At 42.9% G+C, this 15,143-nt stretch overlaps 2 protein-coding genes across 4 annotated transcripts; both read right to left on the minus strand.

The window, feature by feature from the left end:
* Positions 1 to 4,361: 4,361 nt before the first annotated feature.
* Positions 4,362 to 9,236, minus strand: LOC116212270 (cellulose synthase A catalytic subunit 7 [UDP-forming]). Of its 2 annotated transcripts, none has more exons than XM_031546836.1 (12): positions 9,080 to 9,236; positions 8,770 to 8,971; positions 8,459 to 8,580; positions 8,197 to 8,263; positions 7,878 to 8,031; positions 7,122 to 7,734; positions 6,897 to 7,034; positions 6,665 to 6,790; positions 6,372 to 6,584; positions 5,755 to 6,270; positions 5,278 to 5,628; positions 4,362 to 5,184 (listed from the first exon to the last, which is right to left on the minus strand). In XM_031546836.1, exons 1-12 carry the CDS (start codon positions 9,137 to 9,139, stop codon positions 4,603 to 4,605), a joined length of 3,144 nt encoding a protein of 1,047 aa, XP_031402696.1. In that variant the 5' UTR covers positions 9,140 to 9,236; the 3' UTR covers positions 4,362 to 4,602. The 2 variants fall into 2 exon arrangements, with proteins under 2 accessions (XP_031402696.1, XP_031402702.1); XM_031546842.1 differs by having other exon boundaries at positions 4,603 to 5,184; positions 8,459 to 8,562.
* A 901-nt stretch (positions 9,237 to 10,137) lies between these two features.
* LOC116212286 (protein PHOSPHATE STARVATION RESPONSE 1-like) lies at positions 10,138 to 14,313 on the minus strand. 2 transcript variants are annotated; one of them, XM_031546855.1, is made up of 8 exons: positions 14,077 to 14,313; positions 12,354 to 13,045; positions 12,103 to 12,262; positions 11,949 to 12,025; positions 11,820 to 11,859; positions 11,426 to 11,483; positions 11,010 to 11,079; positions 10,138 to 10,787 (listed from the first exon to the last, which is right to left on the minus strand). In XM_031546855.1, the coding sequence occupies exons 2-8, from the start codon at positions 12,981 to 12,983 to the stop codon at positions 10,449 to 10,451; spliced, it is 1,374 nt and encodes a 457-aa protein (XP_031402715.1). In that variant the 5' UTR covers positions 12,984 to 13,045; positions 14,077 to 14,313; the 3' UTR covers positions 10,138 to 10,448. The 2 variants fall into 2 exon arrangements, with proteins under 2 accessions (XP_031402715.1, XP_031402711.1); XM_031546851.1 differs by having other exon boundaries at positions 12,354 to 13,040; positions 14,077 to 14,312.
* Between the last annotated feature and the right edge of the window lie 830 nt (positions 14,314 to 15,143).

Here is a 15,143-nt window from a genome sequence, read left to right on the forward strand (position 1 = left end):
GTGGATAACTACATTTCGTAAGAACCTTAACTGGTCTATGGAGGACTTATTTTTGTAATACGTAAAGTTGTAAGTATCACCTAGGATTTTGCATCTCCGTAGCCCCCTATCCATTATTGCCTGGGTAACCTCATCATTGCTGCTCTCCAATTGACTTGTTCAATCGAATCGAGATATTTATGATTTTGATGAAGATTCAGAATTGTCCTCATGTACTCATTGAGATCCTGTCATGCCACATGTCTTCTAAGTAACTTGTGGCGGTTACTGTTTGAAAAGAAAAAGACAATTAGCACGTGGCACAAATAAACAAAGTGAGTAAGGATAAGATAAGATAATTCAGCTAATTAGAATAACTACTCATATACAAAAGTATTAGAATCATAAGAAAGTTTTGAGAAACAAAACCGTATACTGGGATCCAACAATGCATCCATAAATTCAGTCATATCATCTTGCAGGCGTCTGCTTCCAAACATATCCTTAATAATGTCATGAAGACATCGTTTTCACCTTGCTCCTTCTGCTGAGTTGTACTATTAGGCAACCTATACAGTTTCACATCGATAAACTTTGTTTCACCACTTGATGAGCTTGCATTATCATTTACGAATACTATATTATCTATTGAGAACTTCCTTGCTTGTGCCTCTTCCTTTTCATGAATTTATATGAGGCAATCCAATAATGACTTTATCACTTTCTTTATATCATGATGGATATATGATAGTTCCCTCGGTGACTCCGTGTATCTAGCAAATTCTCATTTGCTTGGAGTCAATCCTTGAAGCTAATTCCACATCGCTTGTAAAATGACGAGAATATTCAAGACAATCGATTAGGCCAAGAATTTATTGTTTTCCCCACTTAGCTTTCTCCCCGTAGCCACAACTTATGACATGAATAGCTTCCTTTGTGAGGGAAGTGGAATTAGTTTTTTCTTGTAAGCCGCCATCTTCCATGAGAGTGGATGCGATGAAAATCGGCGACTGTCCAAAGCACTTCTCAAAGTGCTTTTAGAGACATGAGTGATGACTTTTCCAATTCATCATAGCCCTCGAAACCTTCTTCGATCTCTTCAAGATCAAAAACAGGTCGTGATCCTTTCTTCCTTAGGTAGTTCTTTCCCATCATTTTCTTCTTCTTGGGGTAGAACACTGAACTATGCAGTCCCTTCTTTGACTTATTCCTTGAACCAGAACCACCATAGCAGCAGCGGCACCATGAGGGCCAACAGTCACACGTCATCTTTGGCCGCTTCTCAGACACATGTGGGTCATGCCCATACAAGGCCTATCTATTGAAGACACATCCAATCCCAACACACATCGGTCCTTGAATCCCATCGAACCCTCTCATGTTGTTCTTTACAACCCAACATTAAAATTCACATCCATCAATTAATCAGAAGAAAAGATAAGGAGTAAAATATCTCGGCTTAACATGGATTCTAGTATGAGCTTAAATCGAAGAAAAGGGGAAACTCATGTCTACCGCTAAACATGGATTTTAATATGAGAGCTGTCCACCGCTAAACTCATGTCTATCTGGAGCAAGGCTAAAAATCAAAACCACTGCACCTAAATGGAAATAGTGTTTGTGAGCCTGCATAAGAAAAGGGAAAAAATTAGTTGATTCCATAAAAATATTTTTCATTAATAATTAATAATTCAATTTAGGAATAAAAACTCACAACTTGCTAAGTAACTGATCGTTAACTATATGGAGCTGGCGTTGGACATTTGTTACAAAACGTGGTTAGCGATCCAAGATCGTGAGGGGAATATCTTCCGAATTGAATGGTATAAGCCTATTTAAACCAAATACAACACACAAAAATAAGAAAAATATACACATATTCAAATATTAGAGAAAGTAAGAATTGAACTTATATTTTTCACCAGCGTATCTACCGTGTGGATAACTACATTTCGTAAGAACCTTAACTGGTCTATGGAGGACTTATTTTTGTAATACGTAAAGTTGTAAGTATCACCTAGGATTTTGCATCTCCGTAGCCCCCTATCCATTATTGCCTGGGTAACCTCATCATTGCCGCTCTCCAATTGACTTGTTCAATCGAATCGAGATATTTATGATTTTGATGAAGATTAAGAATTGTCCTCATGTACTTATTGAGATCCTGTAATGCCACATGTCTTCTAAGTAATTTGTGGCGGTTACTGTTTGAAAAGAAAAAGACAATTAGCACGTGGCACAAATAAACAAAGTGAGTAAGGATAAGATAAGATAATTCAGCTAATTAGAATAACTACTCATATACAAAAGTATTAGAATCATAAGAAAGTTTTGAGAAACAAAACCGTATACTGGGATCCAACAATGCATCCATAAATTCAGTCATATCATCTTGCAGGCGTTTGCTTCCAAACATATCCTTAATAATGTCATGAAGACATTTGAAGTCATTGTTTTCAGCTTGCTCCTTTTGCAGAGTTGTACTATTAGGCAGCCTATACAGTTTCACATCGGTAAACTTTGTTTCACCACTTGATGAGCTTGCATTATCATTTATGAATATTATATTATCTATTGAGAACTTCCTTGCGTATGTCTCTTCCTTTTCATGAATTTATATGAGGCAATCCAATAATAACTCACTTTCTTTATGTCATGATGGATATAAAAAAACCCCAATATGATAGTTCCCTCGGTGACTCCGTGTATCTAGCAAATTCACATTTGCTTGGAGTCAATCCTTGAAGCTAATTCCACATCGCTCATATATAACTGTTGATCTTTCCACGTCGATGATGAATGAGTGAGCGAGAGACTTGTGAGCTATATTGAGCGTCTCCACCTATTCTCCAACATCATCGTTTTAATTATACCCCCTTCATGAAACTTCAAACGGGTACTGTTTGCCGTCCTTATTGATCACAATTGTAGTCCTCCTTGCATTCATGATAAATTCAATTGGAACTATCTGCATTTGTGTTAATTTTTTGAGGAAATGGGAATAATTAGCGAGACCGACATTTATATTTTTGCGAAATTCAATGATGAACTCCAATGAAGGATAAAAATGAAATGTTCAATAGGATTCACTCTCTCATGCACAAGTTCAAAAGCAAAGTCGAGAGGTATTCTTTTTTGGGTGAGCAAAGCATGACAAAAATCAAATACACTTGGCCCGTGAAAATATAATGGCAATCTAAACTGGTAGCCAAGTAAACTTGCCCCAACATCTGAAGAATCTCCCAAGTAAAACCTCAAAACTCACAAGATATATATGACAAATTGTTCTTAGGCTAAGCCCCCTTCAATCTACCACAAAAGATTCACCACCCCTAAATTGTTAAATTTTGGTTTCACCCCGCTTTTAGATCATTGGATGGGTTGTAAACGGTTTGCTACGTAGGCCATGACACATGTAGTAAGGTTTAGTTGCAATTTTTATATGGATCAAAGTCTATATTCTTTTTCATTTCCCTTTACCAATCCAAGAAAGGGGCGAAAATGAAGGGGAAAAAAAAGGGAAATCTCGGCCAGGAATATGCTGGCCCCTGCTCCACTATAAACTTTGATGTTTGGTTTCATGATCAAATTTTAGAATTATGATTTTGATTTTAACTCTACCCACTACACAACAAAAATACACGTTTCCCAAATCAAATTTATAATGCAATCTCATTTGTCATTTTCCACAATCAAAATCAAAATCAAAATCAAAATCAAAATCAAAGTTACTTTAACTTTGAAACCAAACTCACTCTAATAAAATTTTCAAAACGGCCCGAATTTTTAAGAATTTTTCAAAATGTTCCCTCTCTCTCTGTCCCTTCTCCACTTTCTCTCTCTTCTGCAACCTAAAAACCTGATTGACCTCTCTACCTCACCACCGGCCCCGTCCTCCGCTCAGCCTGGTCCCTCTTCTCCTTCACCCACGTGCTCCACAGCAGCTACTCCACAAAGGACGACCTCAGCGCCTACTCCGCGTCATCCGCGAGACCGGCCTCTCCATCTGCTAGGACATCATGGCTAAGGGTTTCTCCTGATCTTCCTCTAATTGAAGGAAGGATGGCCCGGCCGCCGTAGTCGAGGGTTTCTCCGTCGCGTCTCTCGCCTTGTTCAAGGGAGTCGCGGATATAGAGGCGGCGGAGTCGAAAAAGGTGCTTTTGGAGTCCCGCAAGGAGAAGGTCCGGGATTAACTGGACGGGGCCATTGTGATAGATTTCGTGGTCCCTGGGTCTCCCAGGAAAGTTTGATACGGAGAAAATCGTGGAGTCGCGGAGAGGAAGACGATGAACAGTACCCCCCGTGAGAAAGAGAAAGATGATGAACAGTAACCGAGTGGGGCACATTTTAAATATAATAAAAAGTCTGGGTCGTTTTTTAAATTTTAAAGAATTTGTAGTGAAATTTATGTTTGGGCAGAATGTGGAGTAACTTGCTGAAAATTTGTTCTGAGACACACACAGCACAGATAAGAAATGTGCTTTTCCTATGTAAATATACGGGTGAATGTGGCTCACTGCTCGGCCATTTCCCCTTCGAACAGGCGAAAAAATTTTCTGCACACAATCGTAAAACAGCATGGATCCAAAAGTACTCCCAATTGGTGTATGATCCGAGAGCAGATCAGCATTCCACCCCGCACGGTTTAAGGACTGGGCCAGTCTGCTTGGGCAAGAAGGGGTCAATCCTAACCCAAACCAGTGAGAAGATTGAGGCGAGAAGTATCGACCACAGCACGACGATAGTCGGGGTCCTGTTCTGCCTTCCCATAAGACCCTTGAGGAAGGGGTAGAGATGGACAATGACCCAGAAGGCGAAAAACAGCTTCCCGAAGAGTGGGCCCCAAGAGCCATATCCGTTGTTGATTGCATCAGACACCCCCGCCACAACCCCAACCATGTTGAGAATGATGAGGGTGGTGGGAGGGATGAGGAGAGTGGTCCACTTGAAGAGGTAGAGCTCACCAAACTCTGCATCATCAGCAGCCTTGGAGGTGACAGTGAAGTTGGTGTCTATCCCGGCAAGCACCTTGAGGAGACCCTGGAAGACTGCAAAGAGGTGAGCAGAGACACCTCCTATGACCCAGAACTGCTCATTCCTCCACCAGTCCTCGATGCTGACCCCGCTCCACCGGAGCTCGAGGATGCCAGTGGCAATGATGGACAGGAAGAGGGCTAGGAACCATACGCTGGCTAGGTTGGTGAGCTGTCAAAAGAAGGAAACTATGAAATTCTGAATTATCACTGTCAACTGTCATAATAACTATCACTTCTGCTGATAAAATTCTGGAAGACTTACCGTGGGAATGATAAATTTTCCGGTAAGAAGACAAACAGCGGGAATGGTGCAATAAGCAAGCAGGGGAATGGAAGTGAAAGGGTAGACTATAGTGTTGATGTAGGCCAGCCTCTCAAGATACTTTAGCTTTCCTGCAAAACCATACCATAATGGGCAGTGACGGCTGAAGAAAATTTCGACCGAGCCGAGAGCCCACCTCAGGACTTGGTGCAGCCGATCAGACAGATTGATTGGTGCTGATCCCTTGAAAGCCGGCCTCTTAGGCATGCAGTATATGGACTTCCATCCTCTGCAGTGCATCTTAAAGCCAGTCAAGATATCTTCCGTGACAGAACCGTAGATCCACCCAATCTGTCAAGATGTATCGTCAGAACACCAAAAACTATTAGATCTTACAGTCGATGAAGACCCAGGTAAGTCTTCACAAGATTTGACAGGAGCATGAAAACTTCTCGATAAAGCAAATATTGAACTTGCCTCCTTTCCCCATTCGGTTTTCTCCTCGTAGCCACAACTTATGACATGAATAGCTTCCTTTATGAGGGAAGTGGAATTATTTCCTTCTGGTAGGCCACCATCTTCCATGAGAGTGGATGCGATGAAAACCGGCGACTGCCCGAAGCGCTTCTCAAAGTTCTTCTGAGACATGAGTGATGACTTCTCCAACTCATCGTAGCCCTCGAAACCTTCTTCGATCTCTTCAAGATCAAAAACAGGTCCTGATCCTTTCTTCCTTAGGTAGTTCTTTCCCATCATTTTCTTCTTCTTGGGGTAGAACACTGAACTCAGCAGTCCCTTCTCTGACTTCTTCTTTGACTTCTTCCTCGAACCACCGCAGCAGCAGCAGCACCATGAGGGCCAGCAGTCACACGTCATCTTTGGCCGCTTCTCGGAAACGGGTGGGTCGTACCCATACAAGGCCTGTCTGTTGAAGACACATCCAGTCCCAACATACACCGGTCCTTGAATCCCATCGAGCCCTCTCATGTTGATCTTTACAACCCAACATTAAAATTCACTTTCATCAGTTAATCAGAAGAAAAGATAAGGAGTAAAATATTCTTGGCTTAACATGGATTCTAGTATGAGCTTACATCGAAGAAAACTATGTTGCGATTAGCATATCTATCGTGCCGATCAATACCATCGAACCGTTGAGGAAACTGCACATAACAGAGCTTCTTCCCGAGCTGCGGGTCCATTAGGAAGCACATGGCTTCCCTAACAGCCTTGCTGTTGTTGATGTAATGATCACAGTCCACGTTCAGTAGAAATGGCGCATTGGTTAGCACTGCAGAAACTCGAACCTGTGGGACAGAAAGTTGCAATGAAGTTAGTATCAGTTTCCAAGAAAGAAACAAAGCTAATGTATAGAAGAGATACTCACGAGAGCATTCATGGCACCAGCCTTCTTGTGGTGTTGATAGCCTGGGCGCTTCTCACGGGAGACATAAATGAGTCGAGGCAATTCCTTACCTTCAACATCAAGAGCACCCTCACTTCCTAGGTAAACCTGTAAATCAGTGATTGCAACTGTTATTCACCAAATATATAAATATTTTAACCGACAAATTTCCTCATACAGTTTTTCTTTTTTTCCTTCATTTTAATGAGTTAACCTGAATCATGCCAGGGTGGTCTCGAGTATTGTTTCCGGGCCAAGGGGTACCATCCTGCATCACCCAACCTTCCTCGGGTTTCTTCTGGGCCTTTGCCACAAGTGCATTGATCCTCACCTTGAACTCTTCGTACTCTCTCTGCAACGAAACATGATCTGGGTTGAGGATCGGAGTTGTTTCATGTGGTGATTGATTGAGATTTAGTATTATGACATGCTTGCCTACCTTCATTGCCCGGCGCTCCTTCACAAAGGTAGGCTGTACCTTGTCTTTCAAGTAATCAATCTTCTGTGAGAAGTAAAACTCAGGGGTACGCGGCTCGATTGAGTACTTCTTGCAGAATGGGACCCACTGTCTCGCAAACTCTGCTGTCTCTGCAAGCGTATCGAACAGTAGCATCGAGGCCCCATCATCCGACACATAGCAGCTCACCTTGTCCACTGGATAGTCCACTGCTAAGATTGACAGCACTGTGTTGGCTGTTATGATCGGCGGCTCCTTGAGGGGGTCGACTGTGCTCACAAAAAAGTCGACCGGGGCTAGCCGGTTCGGCTCACCCTCCCGCTCGAACCGGATTGAGAGCCGATCCAGGTAGGTCTCGCGGTTGATGGGCTGCCACTTGGGGAACTGATCCAGGATCCATGAGAGTGCGAACCACACCTCGCATATGACTGATATGAGCCACAGAGGGAACGCATCCCATGCTGGGGTCAGGATTCGGAACCGAAGGAAGAAAGCTAACACAATGAGCCTTAGCACGATCACAATTCGGTAAGGACTAATTTGGCTCGATGAGACTGGAACTTTTCTCCACAAGGGCTGCCTCGCTTCGGCGAGCCTGCGAGTTAAATTCACAACATTTTTCGTGAAGTCAGCATCTGGAATTCTGTTCTTCGAAGAAACAGAACTTTGCATCCTGTGGTACTATTAAATAGAAATGTTTCGGAGCCAAATCACCATATGATGGGGATTGGTGCTTACAGGAAGTCATCGTCCTCGCCGTCATCCTTATTTCCATCGTCCTTGCTCACTAAGCCTCTCTTCTCCTGTTTGATCTTCCACTTCTCGAGCCTCTCTTTCCATTCTGCGTTCCCGAGTACTTCCTTCTGGTCTCCTTCCATCTCCATCTGGGCGACTGCTTGTCAACTTAATAGTCAGAAAGAACAATACATGCAAAAGAACTTTGCTAAAAGACGTAGAAAATTGATTTGGTTTTGCCGCAACAGAAGAAACAAGTCGAGAACAATAAGGCAAGAGAAATCGAAGGATGAAAGGATCAGATCAGAAACACTATTATTACCGCTTCCAGCGTAGGAAACTGCAACACCACTGGGATGGACTTGCTGTTGGTGATGATCCCCATTTTCCTGCAAATATTGTCCAGCCATTAACTTCTAGTTATACCGATGGTTAATTTTATCCGCGCTGCTACTAATTGGCTTTATCAGAATTAACCGATCATATATCAAGGAAATTCTGATCATAATAAAGCAATCCCAGAACAATCGGGGTCCAAATTTCTTGTTTGCCAAGTAAACTCTGCTCCATTCAAACTAGATTACCGAGTGGTTGGAATCATATTTGTTGTGATCAGCGACATCAGTAGCATGTTTCTTGATCTGAAATTCATCCTCAAAATCGTCATCATCATCATCCTCGTCATCCCCTGCAACTCTCGGACAACCTATCAAAACACTTGTCAGATTCGATGTCGAATTGACGGTTTAGTGCACCATTAACTGACAATCATATTCATGATTATGTCCAACTTATGCAATTACAAACATTGCACTACAATCTTAGATTAAGCTTTGTGAGCGAGCTGAGAAAGTGCTTGTCTTGGTTTTGTCATCCGACAGTTGGGGAAATAAACCTTTGTGGCGCTTATAGCGGGTGTTGCACTGGGGGCAACACTGGGTCCCCTCGCTCCTCTCATAGTCATAGCAAGGACGACAAACCGGGAACCCGCACACAAGGCAAGCCACAAACAGCTCCCCGTCCTCCCGCAACCCTATCTTGTCTCCGCACACCCGGCACTCTTTTGACACCCGAGACTGCCGAGCAGGAGGATCATGCTGAAAGAACCAAGACAGTTACAACCTCATCAGATATTAGAGATCGTGCATACCAATAGGAACGCCATTTCCATGTTGAGCCAACCACAAGTGGGAAACGAAATGTACCTTGTCGAGGACATGGAGTTCGTCCCGGGCATGGGAGCCAGTGTAAAAGCCGGAAGCCATGGGGTTTGAGGCCACGGCCAATGAAGAAGGAGATGAGAAAGTGAGAGATGATGGGGAGAGAATGTGAAGGTGAGGCTTTTATTATAAGTGTGTGTGTGTGTGTGTGTGTGTGTGTTTATTGCACCAACTGTGAGTTAGGGGGTCGTATGTTGGAGTATAAGAGACGTTAGATTTGAAGAATTTGGTGGGAAAGGAAAGACGAGACAGACAGACAACAGTCATGTGGTTTCCTTCTGGCGGTTCCAAAATCTGCTTCAGGAAAAATTTGTGTAGCTTTAGCTTCGCCCCAAAGGCAGCCTTAAAGTCTGACACTAACCTCCTTCCAAACCATAGTGCTGGCGTGAGGTGCTCTTGATGTGTCGTATGGGTCCGGTATCTTTGTTGAGAAGTCCCGAACAAGCACTGGGAAAAATATAATAACAAGTTTACATAACCAGAGGAGGATATGGCGTAGATTATCTTAAATTGATCCTAGCTCTCAACGGTCAGCTCGGATATTGCTTGATTCAAATAAAAGTTGTTCCTTACCGGAATAACCGTACCTGGGATCGGACAATCGGATCCTGCCCGTCCCAGTTTCAAACTTCTAAGTTTCGTAAAATAGAGAGGCATTTCTAATATCTGAATGAATTTACTTATAATTACATTGTGCGCGGTACTATAAATTATGTATTAGTAAGGGTATATATGTCAATATCTAAATTGGGAGGGCAGTCATCTTCTGCCTCTCTCACGGTTGGAGCAGAGTCAATTCATGAAATGGACATTGCTAGACAGTAAATCTCATCCAACTAATCTTCTTCATGGTATTTGGGCGACATCCGATCCTTGGCCGGGCCGAAGCCAGCCCAACCCGATCACTTATCATCTTCTAAAGCCGCTGCACAGGCTCCTCGCATCCTTTACCTACAAGTCTTTTCAAGTCACCTCGATATCTAAATAAGTAAATTAAGTAATTATCGATCGGTATCACTACAGACCTGCCAGCAGGACCAGAATTGCAAAGCTATAGTACTGATTTATCAAATTACATACTAATTAATAATTATCGTCTGCCTCCAGTACAATCATTAACATCGGGTCAGTTGGCTATCCTCATCGAGCTCACTTAAGTAAAAAAATTAAAATAAGAAACCACAGCATTGCATATATGACTTCCATAATCCATAAGGCACTTATCACACCACAAAATTCAGAGGCGACCTCTCAGAAACGTTCGTCGCTCTATCTCCCCACAAGTCAGACACCCCAAACTAGTATTACCTCTGTCAGGTCATGAACACCGATTCTGGTGTTCTTATCAACTTAATTAAGAATCCGTCTTCTGACGCTTTGATGCCTTAAATTCACATAGCTTTTGCTCGGGGTCCCGGGAATCCTCCTCCAGCTCTTCCTTACTTTCTTCGGGAAGGGGACTTGAACTACCAAGAGGGTCTGTCTCGGGTCTGTTGTCCTCCTTGGAGTTCCTGGACTCGCTTCTATTGAGTGAATCTTGCTGTTGTTGCAGTTCTTCAGGAGGACCAGATGGATCCTCCAAACAAGAAGACGATGCCTTCAGTTTCTCACTCCCTGGCTTGCATTGCTTCTCGAACATCATCTGAAGGTACCTCCCTTGTTCCTCTATCCTTAACTGAAGTTTCCTCTGAATCTGTTTAAAAAATTCAAGACAATCCTCAGATAGATTTTATAAACGGTGAGTTCGCAAAGAAAAAACACAAGTCATTCAGATTTCCTCAACTCTTTCAGCCAGTTTTAGTTGAGATAAAACTAACACGTACACTCTCTAAGACTCTCCACCTACCCACATGATGATGCTTTAAATAATGAATTCAAATCTTGGTCAAATTGGCATTGAAATGGAATATAGCACCTCAAGTTGTTCATGGAGTCTCTTTTGAACTTCCATCTGCAGCCGCAAAGCTTCAGTAATTTCAATTCCCCTGTCATCAAAGCTAAGATATGATATTCTGCTAGAATATTTTGACTGCATTACTAAATATCCTAACAAATAAAGATGTGACCGCATTGCCATTAGCTACTTAACACTTGTTTTCTGGAGTACTTGGCAGTCGTTTCCCGGTCACAAAATAGTAAAAAAATTTGCATTTCTTTTTTGTGGCTCAGAAAGCTTAAGTTGCTCTCTGCAATGCTTGTGAGGTGGCCATAGAATAATATAGATCAAATATCTATCCATCTCTTCTTATGAGTTGCCATATTTATGCTTCTTCATAAATGAATGAATCAGTAACCCCTCAAGGAACCAGAATTGTAAATGATTGCACTTACGTTTTGAGATCAAGAGACGACATTTCCTCAATCGGAGTCAATTTTTTCTCTGATGATCCTGAAAACAGAAGTAGCAGCAGGCGTATTGAGAAATACTTTTTAAAACAAAGATCAATAGCAAGCATACAAGGCATAACAGGAACACAGGAAAGGTCACTCAAGATGACCTTTCAAGATTCCACATATTCAGCATATTAGATGCAACAATTCCTCATACAACATAAAGACTAGAAAATCAAGAAGATCACTAGTAAGCCAAGACATGAAACTTGAGAACGGGTAATTTATCTATCTCCTCTCATTAGAGAGAGAGAGAGAGAGAGAGAATATTTCCCAAAAAAAGATGCTCCACGGATACAATCATTAAATCTTGCACATTGAAAAGGATGTATACCTTCAGATAACTCTGGTCTGTATCTGGCTGTCCTATATTTCTGTAATTCAGGGAGCAAGAACTCCAATTACAACAAACATTCACACCAAGAGTTTACCAGGAGACACCAATTTGAAAAAGCACACGCACCTGCAAATGGCTCTTTACATGGTAAATTGTCAGGCCTTCAACTTTCATAAGTTTCAGCACACCCTTAGGTGTGGCCCCTGCAACAAGTCAACTCAGTGGATCAGCAAACCAGTTATCATATGACACTTGCATGCATTGTAAGCCTTCTACGTACTTTCACTTCCACCAAGTTTGTTTACAGCCTCCACGAATGCCTCATGAAGTTCTGGACTCCAACGCATCCGTGGCTTCGAGGAGGATGTATTTGCTGACGAAGGAGGGAGCTGCTGTTGCTGCTGCAATTGGTTTTGGCTCACTGGAAAATTTGATGCCATCTGAGGTAACATTACGAGGAACAATAAAGAATGAAAATCACAATATACCCTAATCCTAAGCCTAATCACCATAAACTGTGTGCAGTATGACCTTTGGTTGTTCAGGATTAGAAACACTATTGTCCACGAGAAGCTCATTCCAGGTAGATGTCAAAGAGTCGTCCTCATTAATCAGCTGGTCTGCCCATTCCTGCCAATTGGTCGGTTTAAAGTCCTCGGACACAGGAATTCCAGGCCCACTATTATTGTTTTCCATTTGAGTACCCTGGACTGGGGAATCCGCAGCAAAATCAAGGAAATCAGGCAGAGGATCTGGGCACCAGGAATTCTTTTCTGTACATTGAGTTGAAGCTGTAGCTTGAAGAGGTAAGGTTGATGCCTTGCCGGTCGATGACTGAGAAATAAAAGGAGTAGTATCTCTAGGATGCTTCTCCTGAGGAGAAACGGATGAGATATGAAGATCTGCTGAGTATCCGGAGTTTGATGAGAAAATGTGACCAACAGCTCCACTACTTGATGGCACAGGAATCGTATGAGTTAGAGGGCCTGTCGTAAGTTCCTTCTCCATTGTCACCTGTAGGGAATCTGGTAGCTTGGGATATCTTTCTTCCAAGGGAGTGGGCAGAACTGGTAAGGATGACGACAATGCCCCAGAAACCCTCACAGTACTGAGCTGCTGAGGACCTGATCTTTGGACAAATAAAGCGGGGCGTGCCTCCATCGCACACTTAAATCAACAAACAAAGGCTAGAGTTGGCAGTGATCGACTGGTTAAACCCTGTTCTTTAAAGTTACAAAACACAGGACAAAAGTTATAATCCGACTAAAGTTTATTAGACCAGAAATAGAAGTTGATATGAGCCATCAAGAAAAAACAAAAACATGAGAAGGTCGCTTTCTGGTCAGTTTCTGAAGTTCTATATAACATAACATAGCGCAGGCAATTCTCCAGTTCAAAGAAAGAATTGTTCAATGGCGCCATCAACCCGGAGGAGGGGGATCTACCAGTACAAGCCCAACAGTTAAAAGCAGATTAGTGGCTCTATAAATGAAGGGATACTCAAACTCATGTAACAGCTGATCTCATCAACAATTGCATGAAATAAAAATCAACCCTTTTCCCTCCAAAATTGGATTAGCTGCATGGAACCCTCTCTTTCCACCATGTAAATATGCCTATAAATTCCCAAGGAACTGACAGGACGACTGACAAGATCCACATCTCTAGTCCAAATCAATGCAACACTCCCGGCAACAATTTTGCAACTTATCAACCCACAAAGTCCTATCTGCAACTAACTATCCTACAACGTAGATCAAAGCACGTCCCCAGTACATGACGTTTAACCAACGGAATTTATTAGAACTGCAGAGCATTTCACTGAACAATGTCTACACTAGCTACTATAAGTCGGATAAAAATACACACATTCAAGCTGTCTGGCTGCTCTACAGTAGATGGGAACGTTCTTCAGCACATAGGAAAGTGAAAAAAGAAAAAAGAAAAATGCTACAACTACAAGATGCTCCAACTATCAGCTCGAGATTCTCAACAGAGTCCGCCCCATAACAAAGGGATTCAAAAATTGAAACTTTGAGCACGCACAACTCCTTCTGAACGATTTTATCCGCCAGGCTTGCATCAATTGCAGACCCAACCGATTGATCCTACTAAACTGAGATTGATTATCAAGCTCAGTGCCGAGAAAATAGAGCCAAATTCCGAGGAATTACAGGAATTCGCGACCTAACCGACAACTTGTACCACACATTCTGCTCAACAACCTGCAAGAAAGATGGCCACAGCTCCTCACCTGGTGAGCTAATGCTTCATGGAAAGCTCTGAGCGGCTCAATCTATGGCTGCTGACAAAAAGCTGGTGCAAACAGCATCGAATCACCAGACAGAAAGTGGAGGCGGCAAGCGAGGAGGGTGGGTGAGCTAAGCTCCGCCACCGGCGCGTGTCCTCGGCGGTGGCGACTGGCAAGTCTAGCCCCTTTTCAGTTTTCCCTCTCGGTGGCTCTGAATGAATGAATGATTGATTGATGAACGAAAGGTAAAAATACGAGGGGAGGGGGAGTGGACATGGTGCGAGAGCTAGTGCTGCACATCCACGCGCCCGACCGGCGCGTGGTGAGCAAAGGCCATGCGAGTTGTGCGCCTCTTGTGGTGGGCTCCACGGGATTCGTTCCACGTGGAGGTTGGCATTGGCCGTGGGGTAAATATATGGTGGTGCGCACGTGGAGTTTAGTGCTCATTAGCAGCCTTTTCATTTTTTTGGTTATTTAATTATTTGGTCTTTCAATTGCTTGAAAGGCGAAATACGTACATATGTACGTACACAAACCCGCATGCACGTACCACCGAGCTAATATCTTTCACAGTGGGACCACAATATAAATATGCCTTTCACAGTGGCGTTGGGGTAAATATTCGATGAAATCGACGCGGAATAAAATCCATTGACGATGGGACATGGAACATGTCGATCATCTTCTCGCGAACGAGAATTCGGCATGTTGTGAAGTCTGTCAGCTCGAAGACGGTGAATGCAACGTCAACCGCGCATGCTGGGGTCGAAGGGCGTGATTGGACCTCAGTCTATCCGAGAAGGTGGCCAATGGTCAGTCCGATGCTGACATTGCCAGAGATTTACGTACTATGTTGGTGGGTACTAGATTGACCTGGCAAATTTTCGAGAGATCATGTGGAACTGAATCGTATTACAAACCAAGCTAAATACATTTTTTTTTCCGCTGAAAATACGCAAGAAAAGAAAAAACTGACCGCATCTCTCCACATAAGAATGGTCCAGGGCTGCGGGATCGCTTTATTGCCATATTTAGCACGAGACAAGCACATTGAGTTAGACCAACTCGAC

This window comes from Punica granatum, chromosome 1 (genome assembly GCF_007655135.1).
Source record: "Punica granatum isolate Tunisia-2019 chromosome 1, ASM765513v2, whole genome shotgun sequence".
NCBI classification, from domain to species: domain Eukaryota; kingdom Viridiplantae; phylum Streptophyta; class Magnoliopsida; order Myrtales; family Lythraceae; genus Punica; species Punica granatum.